The 16598-nt window shown below is 47.9% G+C and overlaps 2 protein-coding genes across 2 annotated transcripts; one reads left to right on the top strand and one right to left on the bottom strand.

Moving 5' to 3' along the window:
• The first annotated feature begins 1453 nt into the window (after positions 1 to 1453).
• LOC137673943 (olfactory receptor 14I1-like) lies at positions 1454 to 2392 on the top strand. Its single transcript, XM_068419011.1, has one exon. The coding sequence runs from the start codon at positions 1454 to 1456 to the stop codon at positions 2390 to 2392; it is 939 nt and encodes a 312-aa protein (XP_068275112.1).
• Positions 2393 to 5890: 3498 nt separating this feature from the next.
• LOC137673942 (von Willebrand factor A domain-containing protein 5A-like) lies at positions 5891 to 16229 on the bottom strand. Its single transcript, XM_068419009.1, is given in 18 exon segments — positions 5891 to 6025; positions 6028 to 6213; positions 6528 to 6751; positions 9887 to 10093; positions 10262 to 10440; positions 10709 to 10812; positions 11105 to 11269; positions 11444 to 11558; positions 12041 to 12123; positions 12530 to 12674; positions 12924 to 13012; positions 13156 to 13283; positions 13462 to 13576; positions 13713 to 13855; positions 14221 to 14443; positions 14557 to 14691; positions 14693 to 14805; positions 16187 to 16229. Coding segments are annotated over 18 exon segments (2532 nt in total).
• Between the last annotated feature and the right edge of the window lie 369 nt (positions 16230 to 16598).

The following is a 16598-nucleotide window of genomic DNA, read 5'->3' as shown; positions in this document are numbered from 1 at the left end:
TGGACAGCACAGCAGCATTTCTAGTGTGTCAAATGATTAATTCCTGAGTCGTTCACAAAGAATCTCCGTTTGAGAGGAACAGAGGCTTCACGTCTTGGAAAGACATCCAAAAGCAGCAATATGTTAAGTTTGCTATTTCAATTCAAGGTAAAAACAGTAATGCTGTTAGCGTAAAATAGAAGAAATACATGAATTCAGTAAAGTTTGAGCATTTAGCTCTGTATTTATTCCTACTGCAAAACCTTCCATTGAAAAGTTAATTTTGCAGGCACTTTCAACATTTTGGAAAAACTAGTGTGAGACCATAAATCATTCGTCTTTCTGAGAATGAATGTGCACCACAGCACCAAGATGAATCATCTTCTGGAGATGAGTGAATCACTGACTGAGAAGAAAAGTGGGGACCCTAGAAGGAGGTCTAAGTATGGACCTAGCTAACTTAACTTTGAGATCTAAAATTGCCCATTTAAATCCAGACTAACCATGTTTCCCTCCTTTTATTAGCAGAGGAGAGGTTGGGCAATGAGAGGGTTCTGCAGTTCATCCTGAGGCAGGACATTTACAAGAGGTCACAGGAATCCATTCTGGGTTTTTCTTTCCACTAATCAAAGGAGATTGGCCCTTGCTAAAAACATTCTACAGTGGGAGTCAGAAGCTTAAATGTGTGTGTTTAGTGTGTTTTGAGATGCCCTAAACTTGCTGATACGTTTGCATGAGGTTGTAGGTTACCTGCCACTTTCTGAAAAGTGGAGTCCAGGAGGGGAAACACCAGCATGTCCCAATTGGCACCTTCTGACCTGTTTAGGCACCAGGATCTCACTGCCGAAGGCTGATGAGTCACACACCATAAAAGACAATATTAGCAGCTCTAGCTGGGATTAGGAGAAATACTCTGAAAGCTCCATGTTGTACCACCACAGCAGACACATTGGGACTCATGTATCTATCTGGACATATTTGTGGGGAAAAAATATGTTGCACTGGGTTTTCATAATGGGGATTATGGGATTTCATGCCTGTGTAGAAATAGGTATGTATGTATTGTGAGCACGACTATATATTGAAATAATGATACGAATCATGGACAGTGTTTATATAAATATGTATACATATATATAAGCATATAGTATTTAGAATATACATAATATGCACATATAAAACATACGTAGACTGCAGGCATATATATTACATACGTCTACATACCTATGTATAGTGTATACATATGTGCATACACATGTATTTTATATACGGAACTATGATTACTGGGGGATTTGTTTTGAAGTTATAGTTTGGTCCATCATGTGGGGTTCATGCATTTTGACTTCAGAGAGTAAAACATGTTTAGGGCAACTGTGAAATTCAGACAGGGGAGAGACTATGGAGCAGACCATCAAGTCTCAGACAAAATCCTTGACTTTCCCTTCACAGCTTTCACCAACACGCTGGAAAGAAAATGTCCAACCGAAGCACTGTGGCAGAGTATCTTCTCCTGGGATTCTCTGATACTCGAGAACTGCAGATACTGCACTTTGTGTTATTTCTGGGGATTTACCTGGCTGCCGTGGTGGGAAACTTTCTCATCATTGTGGTCATAGCTGTCAGTAACCACCTTCACACCCCCATGTACTTCTTCTTGATGAATTTGTCCATCTTAGACCTTTCAACCATCTCTGTCACCCTCCCTAAGTCCATGGCCAATTTTCTGTTGAATACCACAACCATCTCCTATTCTGGTTGTGCTGCTCAAGTCTTTTTCTTCCATGCCTTTTGTGCTGCTGATCTTGCTTTACTCACTGTCATGGCATACGACCGTTACATTGCCATATGCAAACCTCTTTTCTATAAGACAATCATGAAGGGGACTACTTGCATCTGCATGGCAGCCAGTGCATGGCTCAGCTGCATCCCTTACTCTGCTCTGCACACTGGGAACGTCTTTCGTTTATCCTTCTGCAAGTCCAACATCATTGACCACTTCTTTTGTGAAGTTCCACAGCTTCTCAAGCTTTCCTGCTCTGATTCGTACTTTAGTGAAGTTGGGGTTTTTGCATTTAGTTTCCTTTTAGTCGTCATCTGCTTTGTTTTTATAAGTATGTCCTACATTCAGATTTTCACTGTGGTCTTGAGAATTCCTATCAAGGAAAAACGGCGTAAAGCTTTTTCAACCTGCATCCCTCATCTCATTGTGGTCTCCTTGTTTGTTAGCACTGGTGCTTCTGCCTATCTTAAGCCTGTCTCCACCTCCCCATCAGCTCTGGATCTCACAGCTTCTCTCCTCTATTCTGTGTTGCCACCAGTGATAAATCCAGTCATCTACTCCATGAGGAACAACGACATCAAAGCTGCCATGCGAAAATTAACTGTCTACAGATTATTATGCAGAAATAAGTAATCAGACTTTCTTCATCAGACTTCCTCTGTGCTCTTGCTAATGAGCACTTCATTTTCCAAGAATGGACAATTTATATCATTGGGATCAGAGGAAAATATTTACGTTTTTTGGAGGAAGACTGTTTAAAGATTTCATTGCACATGTAATTTTGACTTTCTGATGGCAGCAGGTTTTGCAGAATGATGTATCAGTCATGGAAGAAATCCAGGGTAATGCTCGCAAACACTTTATATATGCCTGCCTTTATAATTTATAATCAGGCTGCTGTGGAACAGGGATGCATCTAAGAGTGTGTGTGTGTAAGAGACTGCCCAAGAGGTCGGGACATTTATTTGCAAACATGATGAGAAACCCAGAGAGGTGTTTTCGTGGTGTCCATTTGGTTATGTCACCCCTGGAATGTTTGTTGTTCCTTTATTGTGCCAGGCACATCAAGTACTATTGTGACTACAGTGCAAGATGTGCATCTGTTTTATCATCACTTTAAATCTAAATAAATGACTATTCACAAGATCTGCTCTGTAGCTCATCTAAAGTGCCTGTATAATTGCACATCCTGCTTTCTCAAAGTAAATGATCACTCCCTTCCACCTCCTCCCACCTTCACCCAAAACCCTCACAGAAGGGAATCACCATGGCCTAATTTAGAGCAGCTGAATCATTTTAATTTGTCAGAAACCCACAAAGTTTTTTGTGACATTTTTGGAAAATTACTTAAATGACTAATCATAGCTGAAGAGGGGAAATTTACTCTAGTACAGTTTGTCTATAGAAAAGTCCACGAGCTACCAGTGAAAGGTCAGTTCTGACTTTAATGATGAGAACCTGTCCATGAAGGAGGGTAAAGTGATTCCAGCGATGAATAGTAAAGAAAATAAATCTAGTTTGCTTAATGTCAAACTCTTGCCAAGTTGGAGTGAAGTCAGTGTAGCAATTCTTCATGTGTTATAACTGCGTCTCTGTCCTCTAGATCCCTTCTTTGTGCAGACCCAAGGAATACAACTTCTGCGACAGAATTCAGTCCACTGGGATTTTCATTGGAGATGGCTACTGTTGTTGCTCTTTTATCCTGTAGTCGTTTCTGAGAACACTCTTCTCCTTCTTACCATATGTGTGGACTGAAGCCTCCACATCCCCATTTATTTTTTCTTGGGTAATCTTCCCTTCCTTGAGATCTGCTGTACAACCACTATTGTTCCTAGGATGATAACCAATTTCCTCACAGAGAAAATGTCTCTCTTTCAGGGACTGAACTGCACAGTTGTAGTTGGCTCCTTGAGAGGAACTGAACATCTCCTAGCCATAACGCCATGTGATCACTATTTAGCTAGCTGTAATCCTCTTCATTATACAGCTATAATGAACCAGAATAGTTTTCCAGGGCTGGCAGCTCTTTTCTGAGTTACTGGCTTTGCAGTCACCTTGGTGATCACTGTATTGATGCTGAATTTGACTCTCTGTGGTCCCAGCAGGGCTGCAGAAAGCCATTTCTACTCGTTCATCTCCCCTCACTGTGATCACTACTTTCTCCGGGATCCTTGCTATCATGTATTTATCACCACCTGCCAATAATTCCCTACATCTGAAGAAAGTGTTCTCCACCTGCTGTACAATTGTGATCCCAGGAGTCAATCCCCTCATACACAGCTTGAGAAACAAGAAGGTCCAAGAAGCAATTAAGAGGTTCTGGGGTAGAAAATTAACTTTGTGTTAATATTTTGTGAGATTTCTGGGATGTTGTAACCATCCTTGCATATGGGGTAAATTTGGTCTAATCTTAAGTGTGAGATTCAACTGCCTAAAAAAATCACCATAAAAAGTGTAGATGTAGAAAAGTAATCACTGTTAAAACAGGATTAATTTTTCTTAGGGTTTGACCTTGGCTAGCTGGCAGAGGCCCACGCAGCTGCTCTCTCATTCCTCTTCCTCAATAGGACAGAGGGAGAAAAATAAGATGAAAAAGCTCGTGGGTCAACAAAAAGACCAGGAGATTGCTTAGCAATTACCGTCAGAGGCAAAACATACTTGGCTTGGGGAAGAGTAATATAATTTATTGACATTTAAAAATAGACCAGGGTGGTGAGAAACAAAGACAAAAAGTAAAACACCCTCCTTCCATGTCCCCTTATGCCCACACTCAACTTCACCCCTTCACTCCTGACTCCTCCTCTACCCCCTCACCCCCACCATCTGTACAGAGGGGATGGAGGAGAGGGGGCAGTGATCAATTCATAGCAGTTTCTCTCTGGTGCTCGTTCCTCCTCATGCTTTATTCTGCTCCAGCATGGGTCCTTTCCATGGGCTGCGATTACTTTAGGAAACATCCGTCTGCTCCAGCACAGGGTCCTCCATGGGCTGCAGTATGAGTATCTGCTCCACCATGGGCTGCAGGGAAAGACCTCCTCCTCCCCTTCTTACCTTGGTGTTTGCACTGCTGCTCTCACTCTCTTTTTCCCTGCTGCTCTGCCTGTGTGGCATTTTTTACCGTTTCTTAAATAGGTTTTTGCAGGGAAACCACCACCTTTGCTGACTGGCACAGGGCAGTCTTTTCCCACAGAGGTCACCCCTGCAGCCTCCCTACTACCAAAACCTTGCCGTGTAAACCCAATACACTTGAAAATCCTAGAACATCATAAATGCCACTAGACATCCACATGTAGGCAACTGAATCCCATGCCACATGGTATTCCGTTCACTCTCCAGCTGTCGCCTCAGAAAATCAGTCCTTTATATCCTGCCTCCTACCTGGCAGGTGTTTCAGGTACATCAGAACAGCTCAAATGGCACCAGGCACCTACGGTAGGCTCTGTAGTGGTACACTTTGTTTGACAAACCCTTCTTAAAAATAAAAAAGCACAAAAAAGAAAAAAAGTCCTCTAGCTTGTGAGGATGAGTGAATCAATACCTGCAACACTAAATCACATTGATTTTACATTTCTATAAAAAAAAAACAGAAAGAAAGGCACATAGGTAGGGAGGGAGATAGATAGATAGATAGATAGATAGATAGATAGATAGATAGATAGATAGACAGACTGATTCACGAAGGAGGTATTTTTCTGTAGTACCAGAACAGGATTTTTCTCCCTAAGATCTGGTGTTTTGAGCAGATGACTTTTTGGGTAAATGTCAGAGAAAAGCACAATGTGGAAAAATAAAGCAAAGTTTAGTATATCTATTTAGGGCTATTTTTCAGAATCCAGTGGAAACTCTCATATTATGGTAGAGAGCAAATGTGTGAACAAGTCCACTGCCGTGGGCTGGCCTGGGACAGCAACTAAGCACACACCCAGCAACTTCCTCCTTCCCTCCCTCCCTCCCTCCCACAAGGGCATGATGTTAATGGTATGGAGTATCCCTTTGGCCAGTTTGGGGCAGCTGTCCTGGCTGTGTTCCCACACAGCTTCTTGCCCACCCCCAGTAGCGTGGTAAGTTCAAATGCTGAAGATGGGGGGCTCCACAAAGCAGCCTAACAGAGAATTTGCTGCCTCCAGACATTCATCCAGCTGGACCTCTGCAAACAGAGAGAAAAAGTAGATGGGGACCGCAACTCAGTAAGGGAAGACAGTGTGTGTTGACAGTCTCATAGACTGCCGTGCAGAAGCACTGGGAAAGAGGGACATGGGTCAACGGGTGTCAGCTGTGGATTTGGTGGGAAAGGCCCAGAGCCTGACTCTTCCCAGCAAAATCTTCTTACCAGCTTGGTCCCGCAGCCACCTACAAGCTTTGGCCTCCAGAAGCTCTGACCAAGACACCTTCCATTTATACCGGTGCAACCAGACTAAGGCCAAAACTGTGGCCCAGGCAGCTGGCTGCATGTCCTGTGGGGGAAAACAGAACAATCAGGGGTAAGAAAGAAAAAGAAAGATCAGACCTAAACTAGAATGTGGAAAAAGTAACACCTCCACACATCTACGGAAACTCTCTAGGCTTCTGAAATCCTCAAAATTGGAAAGTTCCCAGGTATCTCTGCTGATTCCACCCCACATCCCCAACACCCACCTTCCACAAGCGGGGAGGTTCTGTATCCCGACTGCTTTGGTCTCTTCCTCTCAGTTCAGCTCATACTGGCAACTTGGAGCAGAGGAAGGTTCAGCTCATGACAGCACCCCGCTCCTGCCTCTGATCTGCTTACCTCACTGGGCTTTTGTCCCTCAACATCAGCCTCGCTGAGACCCAAGGCAGAGGCCAGGGCTGCGGTGAGGGCCCACGAGCCATTTGCTTTCTGGAGTGCCACCACTACTCTGAGCCCCGAGAAGTCACACAGTCTTGTTGAAAGTGGTGAAATTGTCCAGTCCCAACTCATGTTGACTGCTGACGGTTCTTCCGTCACCTGCTCTTCAGGAGGAGGCTTCTGCTCTGGAAGACAGAAACATTCACACAGCTCACATGAGATAGGCAACAGCAACCTTAAATTCTGCCTTCTCCCGATATACTTAACTGGCCGCCATCCTCTCTGGCCTTTCCCAGTTTTGCCCAGCTCTCCCCAACCATCCTGATTTTTTTCTACACCTCCCAGAGCATCTTCAGATCTTCCCAGTCCCTCATAAGCATCCTAAAATCTGCCCTATATGCTCTAGTTTATGCAGAACAATTCTCTCTGAACACCCTGAATTCCTCCCATAAGCACCACTAATGTTACTTCTTCCTGTCACTTCCCGCATTATGGCTCATGTTCACCATTGAGGGCCCCACAGGGGTCCTTCTCCATCATGCACTCTTGAACCTACCAACCTCAGCATGAGCTTTTCCTTTCCACATTCCAGACATAAGACTTCTTCGGAGGTACAGCACAACTGGATCACAAGAGAGTGAAGGTGAGAAGGGTCAAGCAGAGCCCATGGGGCATTATAGTCCCAGGCATGGCTCAGTTCTGGAGCAGACCTAAGAGCTTTTATGGGCAGAAAAGGAAGCACTTGGACAGAGTAGTTGGGGCAGAACTAGGGGCTATTTAACGGTGGCCTAAAGGTTTACAGAGGTTGGAAGGGACATCTGGAAGTCATCTTGTCCAGATCCCTACTCAAAACAGGTCTCATTAGAACAGCTCACTCAGGTACCTGTCTAGTCAAGTCTTGAATAGCACTAAGGATGGAGATTCCACCAGTTTTTGATTATCCTTATGATTAAAACCAAAAATTCCTCATACCCATTCAGCATTTCCCATGTTTCAACTTGCATCTGTTGCCTCTTATCCTAATGCTTTCACTTCCAAGAAGAGTCTGCGTCTGGCTTCTTTATGTTTTCTTCCAGTCAGCCAGTTGTAGACAGAAAGAAGCTATCCCATTCTTAAAGATGAGCAAACCCAGCTCTCTCAGCCTATCCTCACACACCATGTGCTTCAGTCCCCTCAGTTTAGTGCCCTCCACTAGATTCATTCCAGTATGTCAAAGCCTTTCTTGTGATGGAAGCAGAAGCTGACTCAATACCCCAGGATACAGGCTAGCAAGAGGTGCTGAAGAGAGAGGAAGGATCACCTCCCTGCGCCTAGTGGCTACACTCTTGCTAATACAGCCCAGGATGAGGTTGGCTTGCTTTGCTGCAGGGGCACGCTGCTGACTCCTGTTCAACTCGTTGTTCTCTAGGACCCCAAGATCCTTTTCCGTAGAGCTGCTTCCTCGAGTGTGTGTGCCCTGGGGCTATATTGTTGCATAGGGTTGTTCCATTCCTGATCCATTCCTGATGCAAGTCTTTGCATTTGTTTTTATTGAATGTCATGCAGTTCCTGTCAGGCCATTTCTCCAGCCTGTCCCTGCCCACCATGCACCTCCTACTCCTAATTTGATGTTGTTCATAAACTTGCTAGGATTGCCTTCTGTCCATTAATGCCCAGGTCATTCATGAAGATGATAAACACTATTGCTACCATGAGACATCCCTCTGGAATTGCACTGGTTATTGGCCACCAATTGGACTCTGAACTGCTGATAACTGCTCTTTGAGCACAGCAGTCTAGCTAATTTTCCACCGGCCTTATTGTTCAATTAAGCCAGCCAATATCTCATCTATCTGGTGTTAAGGAGACTTAGGGAGATGATTGTCAAAGGCAGGGTATACAGAATCCACTGCTCTTCTCTTGCCCACTCTGACAGTTACCTCATTCGAGAAAGCAGTGAGGTTGCTCAGGCATGATTTACTTTTGAGAAACCCATACGGGAGGGTCCTTCTAAAACAATTTTCTCCATATCCTTCCTAAGGACTCAGGGGAGGCTGATTGACCTGCAGTTCTCCGAACACTTCTTCTTCCCCTTCTTGAAGATGGCTGAGATGTCTGCCTGTTTTCCAGTCATCAGGAACCTCTCCCAGTAGTCATGATCTCTTGAAGATGGTAGTCACTGCCTTGCAGTGGCATCAGCCAACTGCTTTGGCACTCTTGAATGCACCTGATCCCATGGACTTGTGGAGGTCTAACGAGCATACATGATTCCTGACTGTCTTCTCCTGTGAGGACTGTTTCACTCATACAGACTCTGCTGGGAGACTCAGAGATAGGGTAGACCTGAGGGAAAACCTTACCAGTTAAAACTGAGCCCCAAAAGTCTGAGGCTATGACAGCCTTTTCCACATCCTTTGTCACTGAGTCCCCTGCATCACTGAGCAAGATGCCCACACTGGCCTTAGGCTTCCTTTTGCTGACAATGTGCTTAGAGATGCCTTTCCTCTTGTCCTTCACCTCCCTTGCAAACTTCAGCTACAGCTGATATTTGGCTTTCATAACTCCATTTCTACCTGTCTGGGCAATGTCTTCGTATGGCTCTCAAGCAGCCTGTCTCCACTTCCCCCTTTGCATACTTCCTTTTTATGTTTGATCTGACTAAGGACCTCTATGTCCATCCATGCTGGCCTTCTGGCACTGTTCTTTGAATTTCTGCCACTGGAATGAACTATTCTTGATCTCAGAGCACTGGGTCCTGGAAGATCAGCCAGCTATGTTGGACCTTTTGACCTCCACATCAGTTTCCCACAGGATCCTGAACAAGGCAAAATCTGTTTTTCTGAAGTCCATGAGTTGTAACTCTGCTCTTTGTCTTGCTCTTTCCTCTCAGGATCATAAACTTCAGTCTCTCGATTGCTGCAGCTAAGGCTGCCCTTGACCTTCACATCTTCAACAAGTTCCTCCTTGTTTGTGAGTAGCAGGTCAAACAGAACATCTCTCCTAGCTGGCTCGTTGCGCACCTGCATCACAAAACAGGCTTCAAGCAGATGATGCAGATGAAATAGGATTCATGCAGATATTTTGTGACAAACTTAGTGTTTGGCTATAGAGTTAAGGATACTTGGAGACAAGGATAAGGTGACTTCAGGGAAGTATTAAGGCATTTGATTCTTCGTTTCCAGCCCAGAGTTGAGATGTAGGAGTTTGCTTTGTCTGTCACTCCATCCATCGCCAGCACAATGACAATCAGGAAGTCTGGCGAGAAGATAAATGCTTGAAAGGGGAGTTCAACCCTAGTCCAACGCGTTTGGAGAATGCCCAGCTGAGAAGTTTCTCCTTACCTTTACAGGATGCTGAAAGTTGGGTGAGTGCCTCAGAGTCAGGGGCTTTGCGACCAAGTGTCTCAAGGCAGAACTGGCACTTCTGGACCATCCAAAACTTGGTGGACTGGAACCACATGGGCCTGAAGCCACGCAACCAGAGCAGCTGGCAGGGAACCAGGTTGCAAGAGGGAGAGAAGAGCATGGAGGAGTCTGGAGGCAAAGCATCTGTGGAGAGAGTCAGGGAGATGGGTGTTAGACTCACGGGTATTGGAGATAGATAGGAAAAAGGGTGGTCAGGCCCACAGGACAGAGGGCTGCAGGTGGTGTGGAGGCACCAGACCAACAAGTCCTGCTTTCCCCTCCCAGTCCTATCCCCACCGTTCCTGGCCTTACCACGGTGCCAGGCATCCCTCTGTTTCGTGCGTAGTGCCACACTGGATGTGAAGGGGGACAGGATCCCCAGGCTGAGGCTGGACTTTACGGAGCTGCGCCAGATGTCCTCTGCCCTGCTTGTCCCCTCCCAGGCCAGTTTCCACAGCAGATGCATCATGGCCATGCGGTGCACGGGCAGCCTGCAGGGGCAGGGAATTAGTCCTTGGTTCCACCTTGGGCAACGGCATGGGACACGTGCAGTAAAGAGGAGGGGGCAGTGGGGCAGTGGTCACCCAGGTCCTCTCCCAAGGTCAGGGCAGGGAGGACAAGAGGGGAGCACTGGATGCCCCAATTCTCGTCCCACCTCTGGCTGCAGTGGGAAGGATGCAAGCAAAGGACACCTGTTGTCCCTCCTCCAGACCTTGCCAATACCACTCTGCCTCATGGGCAAGTGTGTTAGCCTCTCACCTGTCATCTGCTGATGGGGACAGTGAGAACGTGAGTGTGTAATCAAAGGACTGGCTGCCCACGTGGTACTGAAGGGTCACGGCTCCCTCACCCACCTCCAGATCCTGGTGACACAAGGGAAAGAGTCAGACAGAAATGTTCATCTGCAAGGTACAGGCAGCCTGGCTACCTACGTTGCCTCCCTGCTCTACTAAGGTAGCAGATGTCCATGGTTGGAGCAGAAGCAGTGGTGTCTCTGTGGGGGGAAGAAGGGGGTTCACAGAGCCCTGATCGTGGTCTCTCTCAGGTCTAGTGGAGGTGAAGGACTCTCAGTGCTGGGAAGGTGAAAGAGGGAATGGGTCCTTTACCTTCCAGAAAGCCCTGCCCCAGTGCATATGGTTCCTGGATCACTCTCACCTGTGCTTGCCCATGGATCTGGGCATAGATGGAGCTCTGATGTCCCTGGAAGATCGCCTCAGGAGCTTTTCTGATCATTGACACCTCCAGGCCAGGTGGAAGGTTCCAATGGAGTGAGATCCCGCTTGCCAGAGGCTGCAGAGCCCGCTGCAGGCATTTCACTGCCTGGTGAGGGGAAGCAGAAAGCAGAGACCGCTTGGGTTCCCTTCCAATTCTGGGACGGGGGGAAGTTGTAGGGGGTCTCTCAGTTGGAGTGGATGGTGGTATTTGCATTGTCTTGCGTGTCTAGGAGAGCCATGTGAGGTATTGAATAGAGCAGAGGGGCAGTGGGGTCATTACCTCGGATGTCATGTCCATCCTAGAGTGGATGCACACGCATTCCCCTTTGGTCTCCAGGGCCATGGCCTGGGAAAGGTTGAAGCTCTCACATCTGTTAGTAGGAAAACAGAAACACCTGTACAGGAAAAGAGGGAGAGGTGAGAGATGGGACAAAGGTGAGAAGCACGAAGGACAAGAGTGGTACAAAGGACAAAGTGCAGAGAGGTAAGAATGCTGCTAATGATAGAAATGAGACTGCCCCAGAGTTTACTCATTCATTCTGGGGTGAGAGACGTTGCCTGCTGGATAGGGCGATCATGAGAATGGGTTTTGGGCCCGTGGAGCACATTGAGGTATTGCAGGGTGAGGGGGAAGAGGAAAAGGGCTGAGAAGAGCAGGGAAAGATTAGGAGAGGAGGCCTACTGGACGAAGAGTATAGGCAGTGTTAGTGAGGTCAGGGAAGTGTGTGGGGGGGCTGTTGCTGAAGTTCCACTGAGGTAAAGAGAGGATCAGGGCCAGACCAGGATCTGGGAGAATGTTTGAAGGACTCTGACAGTCGGGGGGGAGGAAGGTTGTGAATTAGCATGTTAGGGGACAGGGACAGGGCTCCCCCATTACCGGTGGTGGTCCCGGTAACGGTAGACCTCAGCCATGACAGCTTCCTCTTCACTGGAGATCTTCCTTTGGATGAAGATGAAAAGGTGAGGAAGAGAGGAGGGGAGACAAAGATTGCCAGGGCTAGGCACCCTCGTAGAGGAAAGACACCCTCCTAAAATGCAGGAAGCCTTCCCAGTTTGCTCCCTTACCCTCTCGTGCCCACTGGCCTTGAAACAGGAAAAGAGATTGTGTGTCTCCTTTCATGAAAACCAGCACACAAAGGGCTCCCCACAAGGAAGATCCACCTTCCCCAAGGGCAAGCAAATGCCACAGAAGCCCTCCCATGCTGCCCACCCCAGAGATGGTGTCACTGTCTGCCATGAGGATGCCCCCCACATGCCAACTCCCGGTGCAAACAGCAGCAGAATATCTCACCTTGAGCCCTGAAGTCTACCTTTACCCCATTGTTTACACCCATTCCCCTCCCCATAACCCTTTGTCCCCTGATACCTGACGGGGGTGCCCATGCAGGAGAGGAGTGCTGTAGATAGACCTTAGGAGGCCCAACAGGTCACAGCCCCCCAGATCAGGGCAGATGGAGGAGATGCGTCCCACTGCATTGTCCATGCTTTCCTGCGTGTATTCCACACTCTGCCTGTGGGAGGGCACCCAGAGTGTCAGAGGGGGGAGAACCTGGCCCATGGTCACCCACATAGAGCCAATCCCTTGAAAAGCCCTACCTCACTACAGGTGCTATGGAAGTACCCGGAACAGAGGACGTCACAGCCCCCAACATATCTTGCCCCATAACTGCCCCCCAGCAAGAGCGTGTCCCATAGCTTCACTTAGAAAAGTCATACTCTCCTTACTCCTTGGCCCTGCCCCATCATCGCACCCAACTCACGGATAGAAGGCTTTGAAAGTGGCCCCAAAACTGTAGATGTTGAAGTAACAGCCGAGAGGCAAACTCTTGAGGAGGAAGAGCAGTGTGTTCTGGGGACAGATGGAGGGATGGGCAGAGCTCAGATGGGGAAGCTAGGCAGAACACCTGCCCACTGAAGCAGCTTGCCTCTATCCCCACCAGCTGGGCATGGCCGGTGTGGACAAGCTCCCCTGAAGACGTCCTCCGGTGGTACCTGTGCATCCTGGAAGAGGCTGCGGTCCATGAGAAAGAGGAATTCCCCAAGCTGGCCTGGATTGGGCACCACCTCAGGAATGTTGGGTGTCAGTGTCACCATCACCACAGGGTCTCCCAGCAGAGAGCCTGGAGAGTGTGGGGGGAAACAAGGAAGGGGTTTAGGCTGGAGCCACCTTCCCTGTCTCTTTGCTTTTGTCCTCTACATAGCCCTCAGCTCTGACCTATTGCCCACAAAGCCCCTCAGATCCTCCCAGTCTCCTTGCCATCCTCTCCCGAATGCCCACTTCCATCCTCCTCAACTCACCAGGTGGGGCTTTGGGATCTCTCCTCTCCACCACAGCACTGAGAGCATGAGACCCTTTGTAATACACCAGCACTTTCAGATCACGGCGCAGGAAGGGTGGCAATTTCAAGGAGACCTGAGGACAAGTAGGGTGTGGGGAGGAAAGAGAACCAAATCAAAGGACTGAGGAGTCAGTCCTAAGGAGTGTCAGCAGGCTGTAGACCCTTCCCTGCTCTCCCTCTTTGGGACTCCAGCATCTGGCAGTGCCATACCTCGGCAGATGTCTGATCTGGAGCCGTGTATTGCAGAGGGGTGTAGCTGCTGTTAATGTCTACATGGGACACACCATGGGCTGACTTCAGACAGAGAGTGAACTGAAGGTCTTTGGACACCTCCTCCTTGGAAATCATCCAGTCTGCATGAGAAAGAGGTGTCAGAAGGTCATAGAAGAGACCCTAGGGCTGCCGATAGCTATGGTGGGGCACTGTTGTTGTTGGCAGGGGGAAATGTGGATTGGAGATGTCCCTCACTGTGGTACTTAGTGGGGGACATGGTGGTGGTGAATCTGTAGACTCACACTGTGGTTTGAATAGGAATCTCTGGGGATGTCTTGCTGTGCAATGTATGGGGAGACCTGTGGGGTTCCTGAATGTGAGGTGCAAGGGGGAATATTCAGATTCTCTCACAGAGGCATGTGTGCAGCTATGGGGGTCCCCCCGTGGAGGAATGCTGGGGACTGATGTCTCTGTCCCTGGGGGATGCACCTGTGGAATCACTCACCAATCCATTTTCTCTGGGGGAACAGCTCCTGTGGCCAGCAAAACTGTGCAGCTCCATCAGGCTGCATTCTCAGCTCCTGGACATAGCACAGGCTGATGGCCACCTCCCTGTTCGGAGGCAGGGTCCCCAAGAAACAAACGAACACAGGACCCCAAAGATCCAACTGGTCCTGCAGGTATCTTAAATTCTCCATGCCCGGAGTGGCTTTGCACAGCTGCTGGGCCTGCCACAGAGGGAGAAAACATTTGTCACTGAGGTCTCCACAGGATTCCATTCTCTCACCTCCACCCTTCATCCCAATCTGCAGACCACCTCCCCCTACCCCAGTCCCCGTACCTCCTCCTTCTCCCAGAGCATTGCTTCAATACGAGTGTCCCCCATGGTAACGTAGAAGGTGTGTACAACAGTGTCAGAGTCCACAGGAAAGATGAACATGGTCTGCCCAGAGACTTGCTGCTTACAGCGGAAAAAACAGCTCAGACACCACATCGGCCACAAAGTCCTGGATGGTTACGTTTACTGTCACAGTTTCCAGCTCCACTTCATTATAGGAAGAAAAGAAATATATCCCCCTCTGGAATAAGCCTGAGGAAGATACAACAGCTGTCAGACTCCCCGGTTGCACTAGGAAAATTTACATTTGAGGTGTCTGCTTGTAGCAGGAGACAGTTGTGTGTCCAAACCTGCCACAGAAATGCCATTTGCAGAAGCTGACAAATAGCAGTGAAAGAACCCTGAGGCTGTCAGCATGTTGCCCTTAGACCACAGTTCCCCATCTCTCTAAGCCCCTTTCTGTCCAGTGCACATGGCAGTTATGCCCTCGATTCCCTAAATGTGCCACGCTTCTTTGTTCAGGCCTACCATGGCATTGAGAGGGGTCTGTCTGTCCCCCAGCACGTAGCGTGACAATATCCCAAAATACAGCTCCACGCAAAGGGCAGGAGGCGTCTTGCAGCTCCTCAAGCCTTCAGACCGTATCTCAGAGATAGGAGCAGGTCCCACCACCTGCTTTGAGACTGATGCTCCAAAGAGATGAGCTTGATTTTCAACTTTAGCAGACATACTAGTCATTTTGGACTACTGGAAGGGAACGGGGACCATACCAAGGGCACATAGCATGGCATCAAAGGTAGAGTCACAGGAAGTCACCTCATCTCCTTTTCATTGACAGCAGTGGAGGTGTTTCTCGCTGACCTTCCTTTCTCACCTGTCATATCTGTAGCATATGGTTTCTTTGAGGCCAACAACGTGTAGATCTGAATTTGGTTGGAACATGGCTTGATGACCTCTTTGCCTGCTACGACAGCAGCCCATGGAAAGACAGCCTTTGCCCTTGGTCTGAGATGAAGAGCATCTCGTATTAGGGCAAGGTTTGGCATCAGTGGTGCATCAAACCTGATGGTAAAATGCGTTGGAGTAGTGTCTTAGTCAACAATGGGGTAACACTGTAGTAGGAGTAGAGTGACTGTTAGCAAAGGAAGGTGCAAGACCTTCCTAGGAGTTGTTGTAATGTTTTGGAAGGGGATGGTGTACAGAAGATTGTATAGTTCACCTGGAGGGCATGATGCAACTCACCATTCAAGCGATATACCTAGGTATCACAACACAATTCAGTAGGGAATGCTTTAGCACTACAGTAGTGGTGGTGCAATGTCAGCACTGAGGAGTGTTGCTCCCCATCCCACAGTAGCAGACATCTCTTCTGCATCATCCTCCCACTTTGGGATGGTTTCCCTGGAAAGCCTTCAGCTCTCTGGGTGAGACAAATCTCACTTACAAAAACATCTTTTACCATGCCAGTGAGAAAAAGTGAAGGCTGACTACAGGCCATGCCCCTGAGTTCCTAGAACATGGTGAGATGTGCCTCCCTGTCAACCGTCCAAGAAATCAGTTCCTTCTCACATTGCTCTCCCACCTCAGATCATCCCCACTGCTCAAAGATGCCACCCTTCTGGCCCCAACTCACCCCTATACAGATATCGTTTGGTCAGGATGCCACTTTTCCTCATCATGACTCTGGTGAAGACAGCTTCTGCATGGGAAAGAGCATAAAGTGAGCTATGAGAATCCTATGAAAAAAAAATGGGCACCTCCATCTTCCCTTCCTCCATGATATGGAGCTCTCCCCGCCCCCATATATGGGCCAAGATGACTCTTTGTTTCCTTACATTCCACCTCAGGATCATTTTTGCCCCTCTCTCACCAGCCTAGTAGCAGATGAATAGGACACAGGCTTGGGATGGGAACTGCAGGTGTTAAAAATGCCTATTGCAGGTGTTAAAAATGCATCGTCCAAAGCATTTGACACTGTCCCACACAACATCCTTGTCTCTAAATTGGAAAGACATGGACTTCACAGATGGACCACTTGGTGGATA

Source organism: Nyctibius grandis, chromosome 26, assembly GCF_013368605.1.
Source record: "Nyctibius grandis isolate bNycGra1 chromosome 26, bNycGra1.pri, whole genome shotgun sequence".
Taxonomy (NCBI): domain Eukaryota; kingdom Metazoa; phylum Chordata; class Aves; order Nyctibiiformes; family Nyctibiidae; genus Nyctibius; species Nyctibius grandis.
The sequence above is the reverse complement of the archived record's forward strand: the minus strand, read 5'-3'. Positions and strand labels throughout refer to the sequence as shown.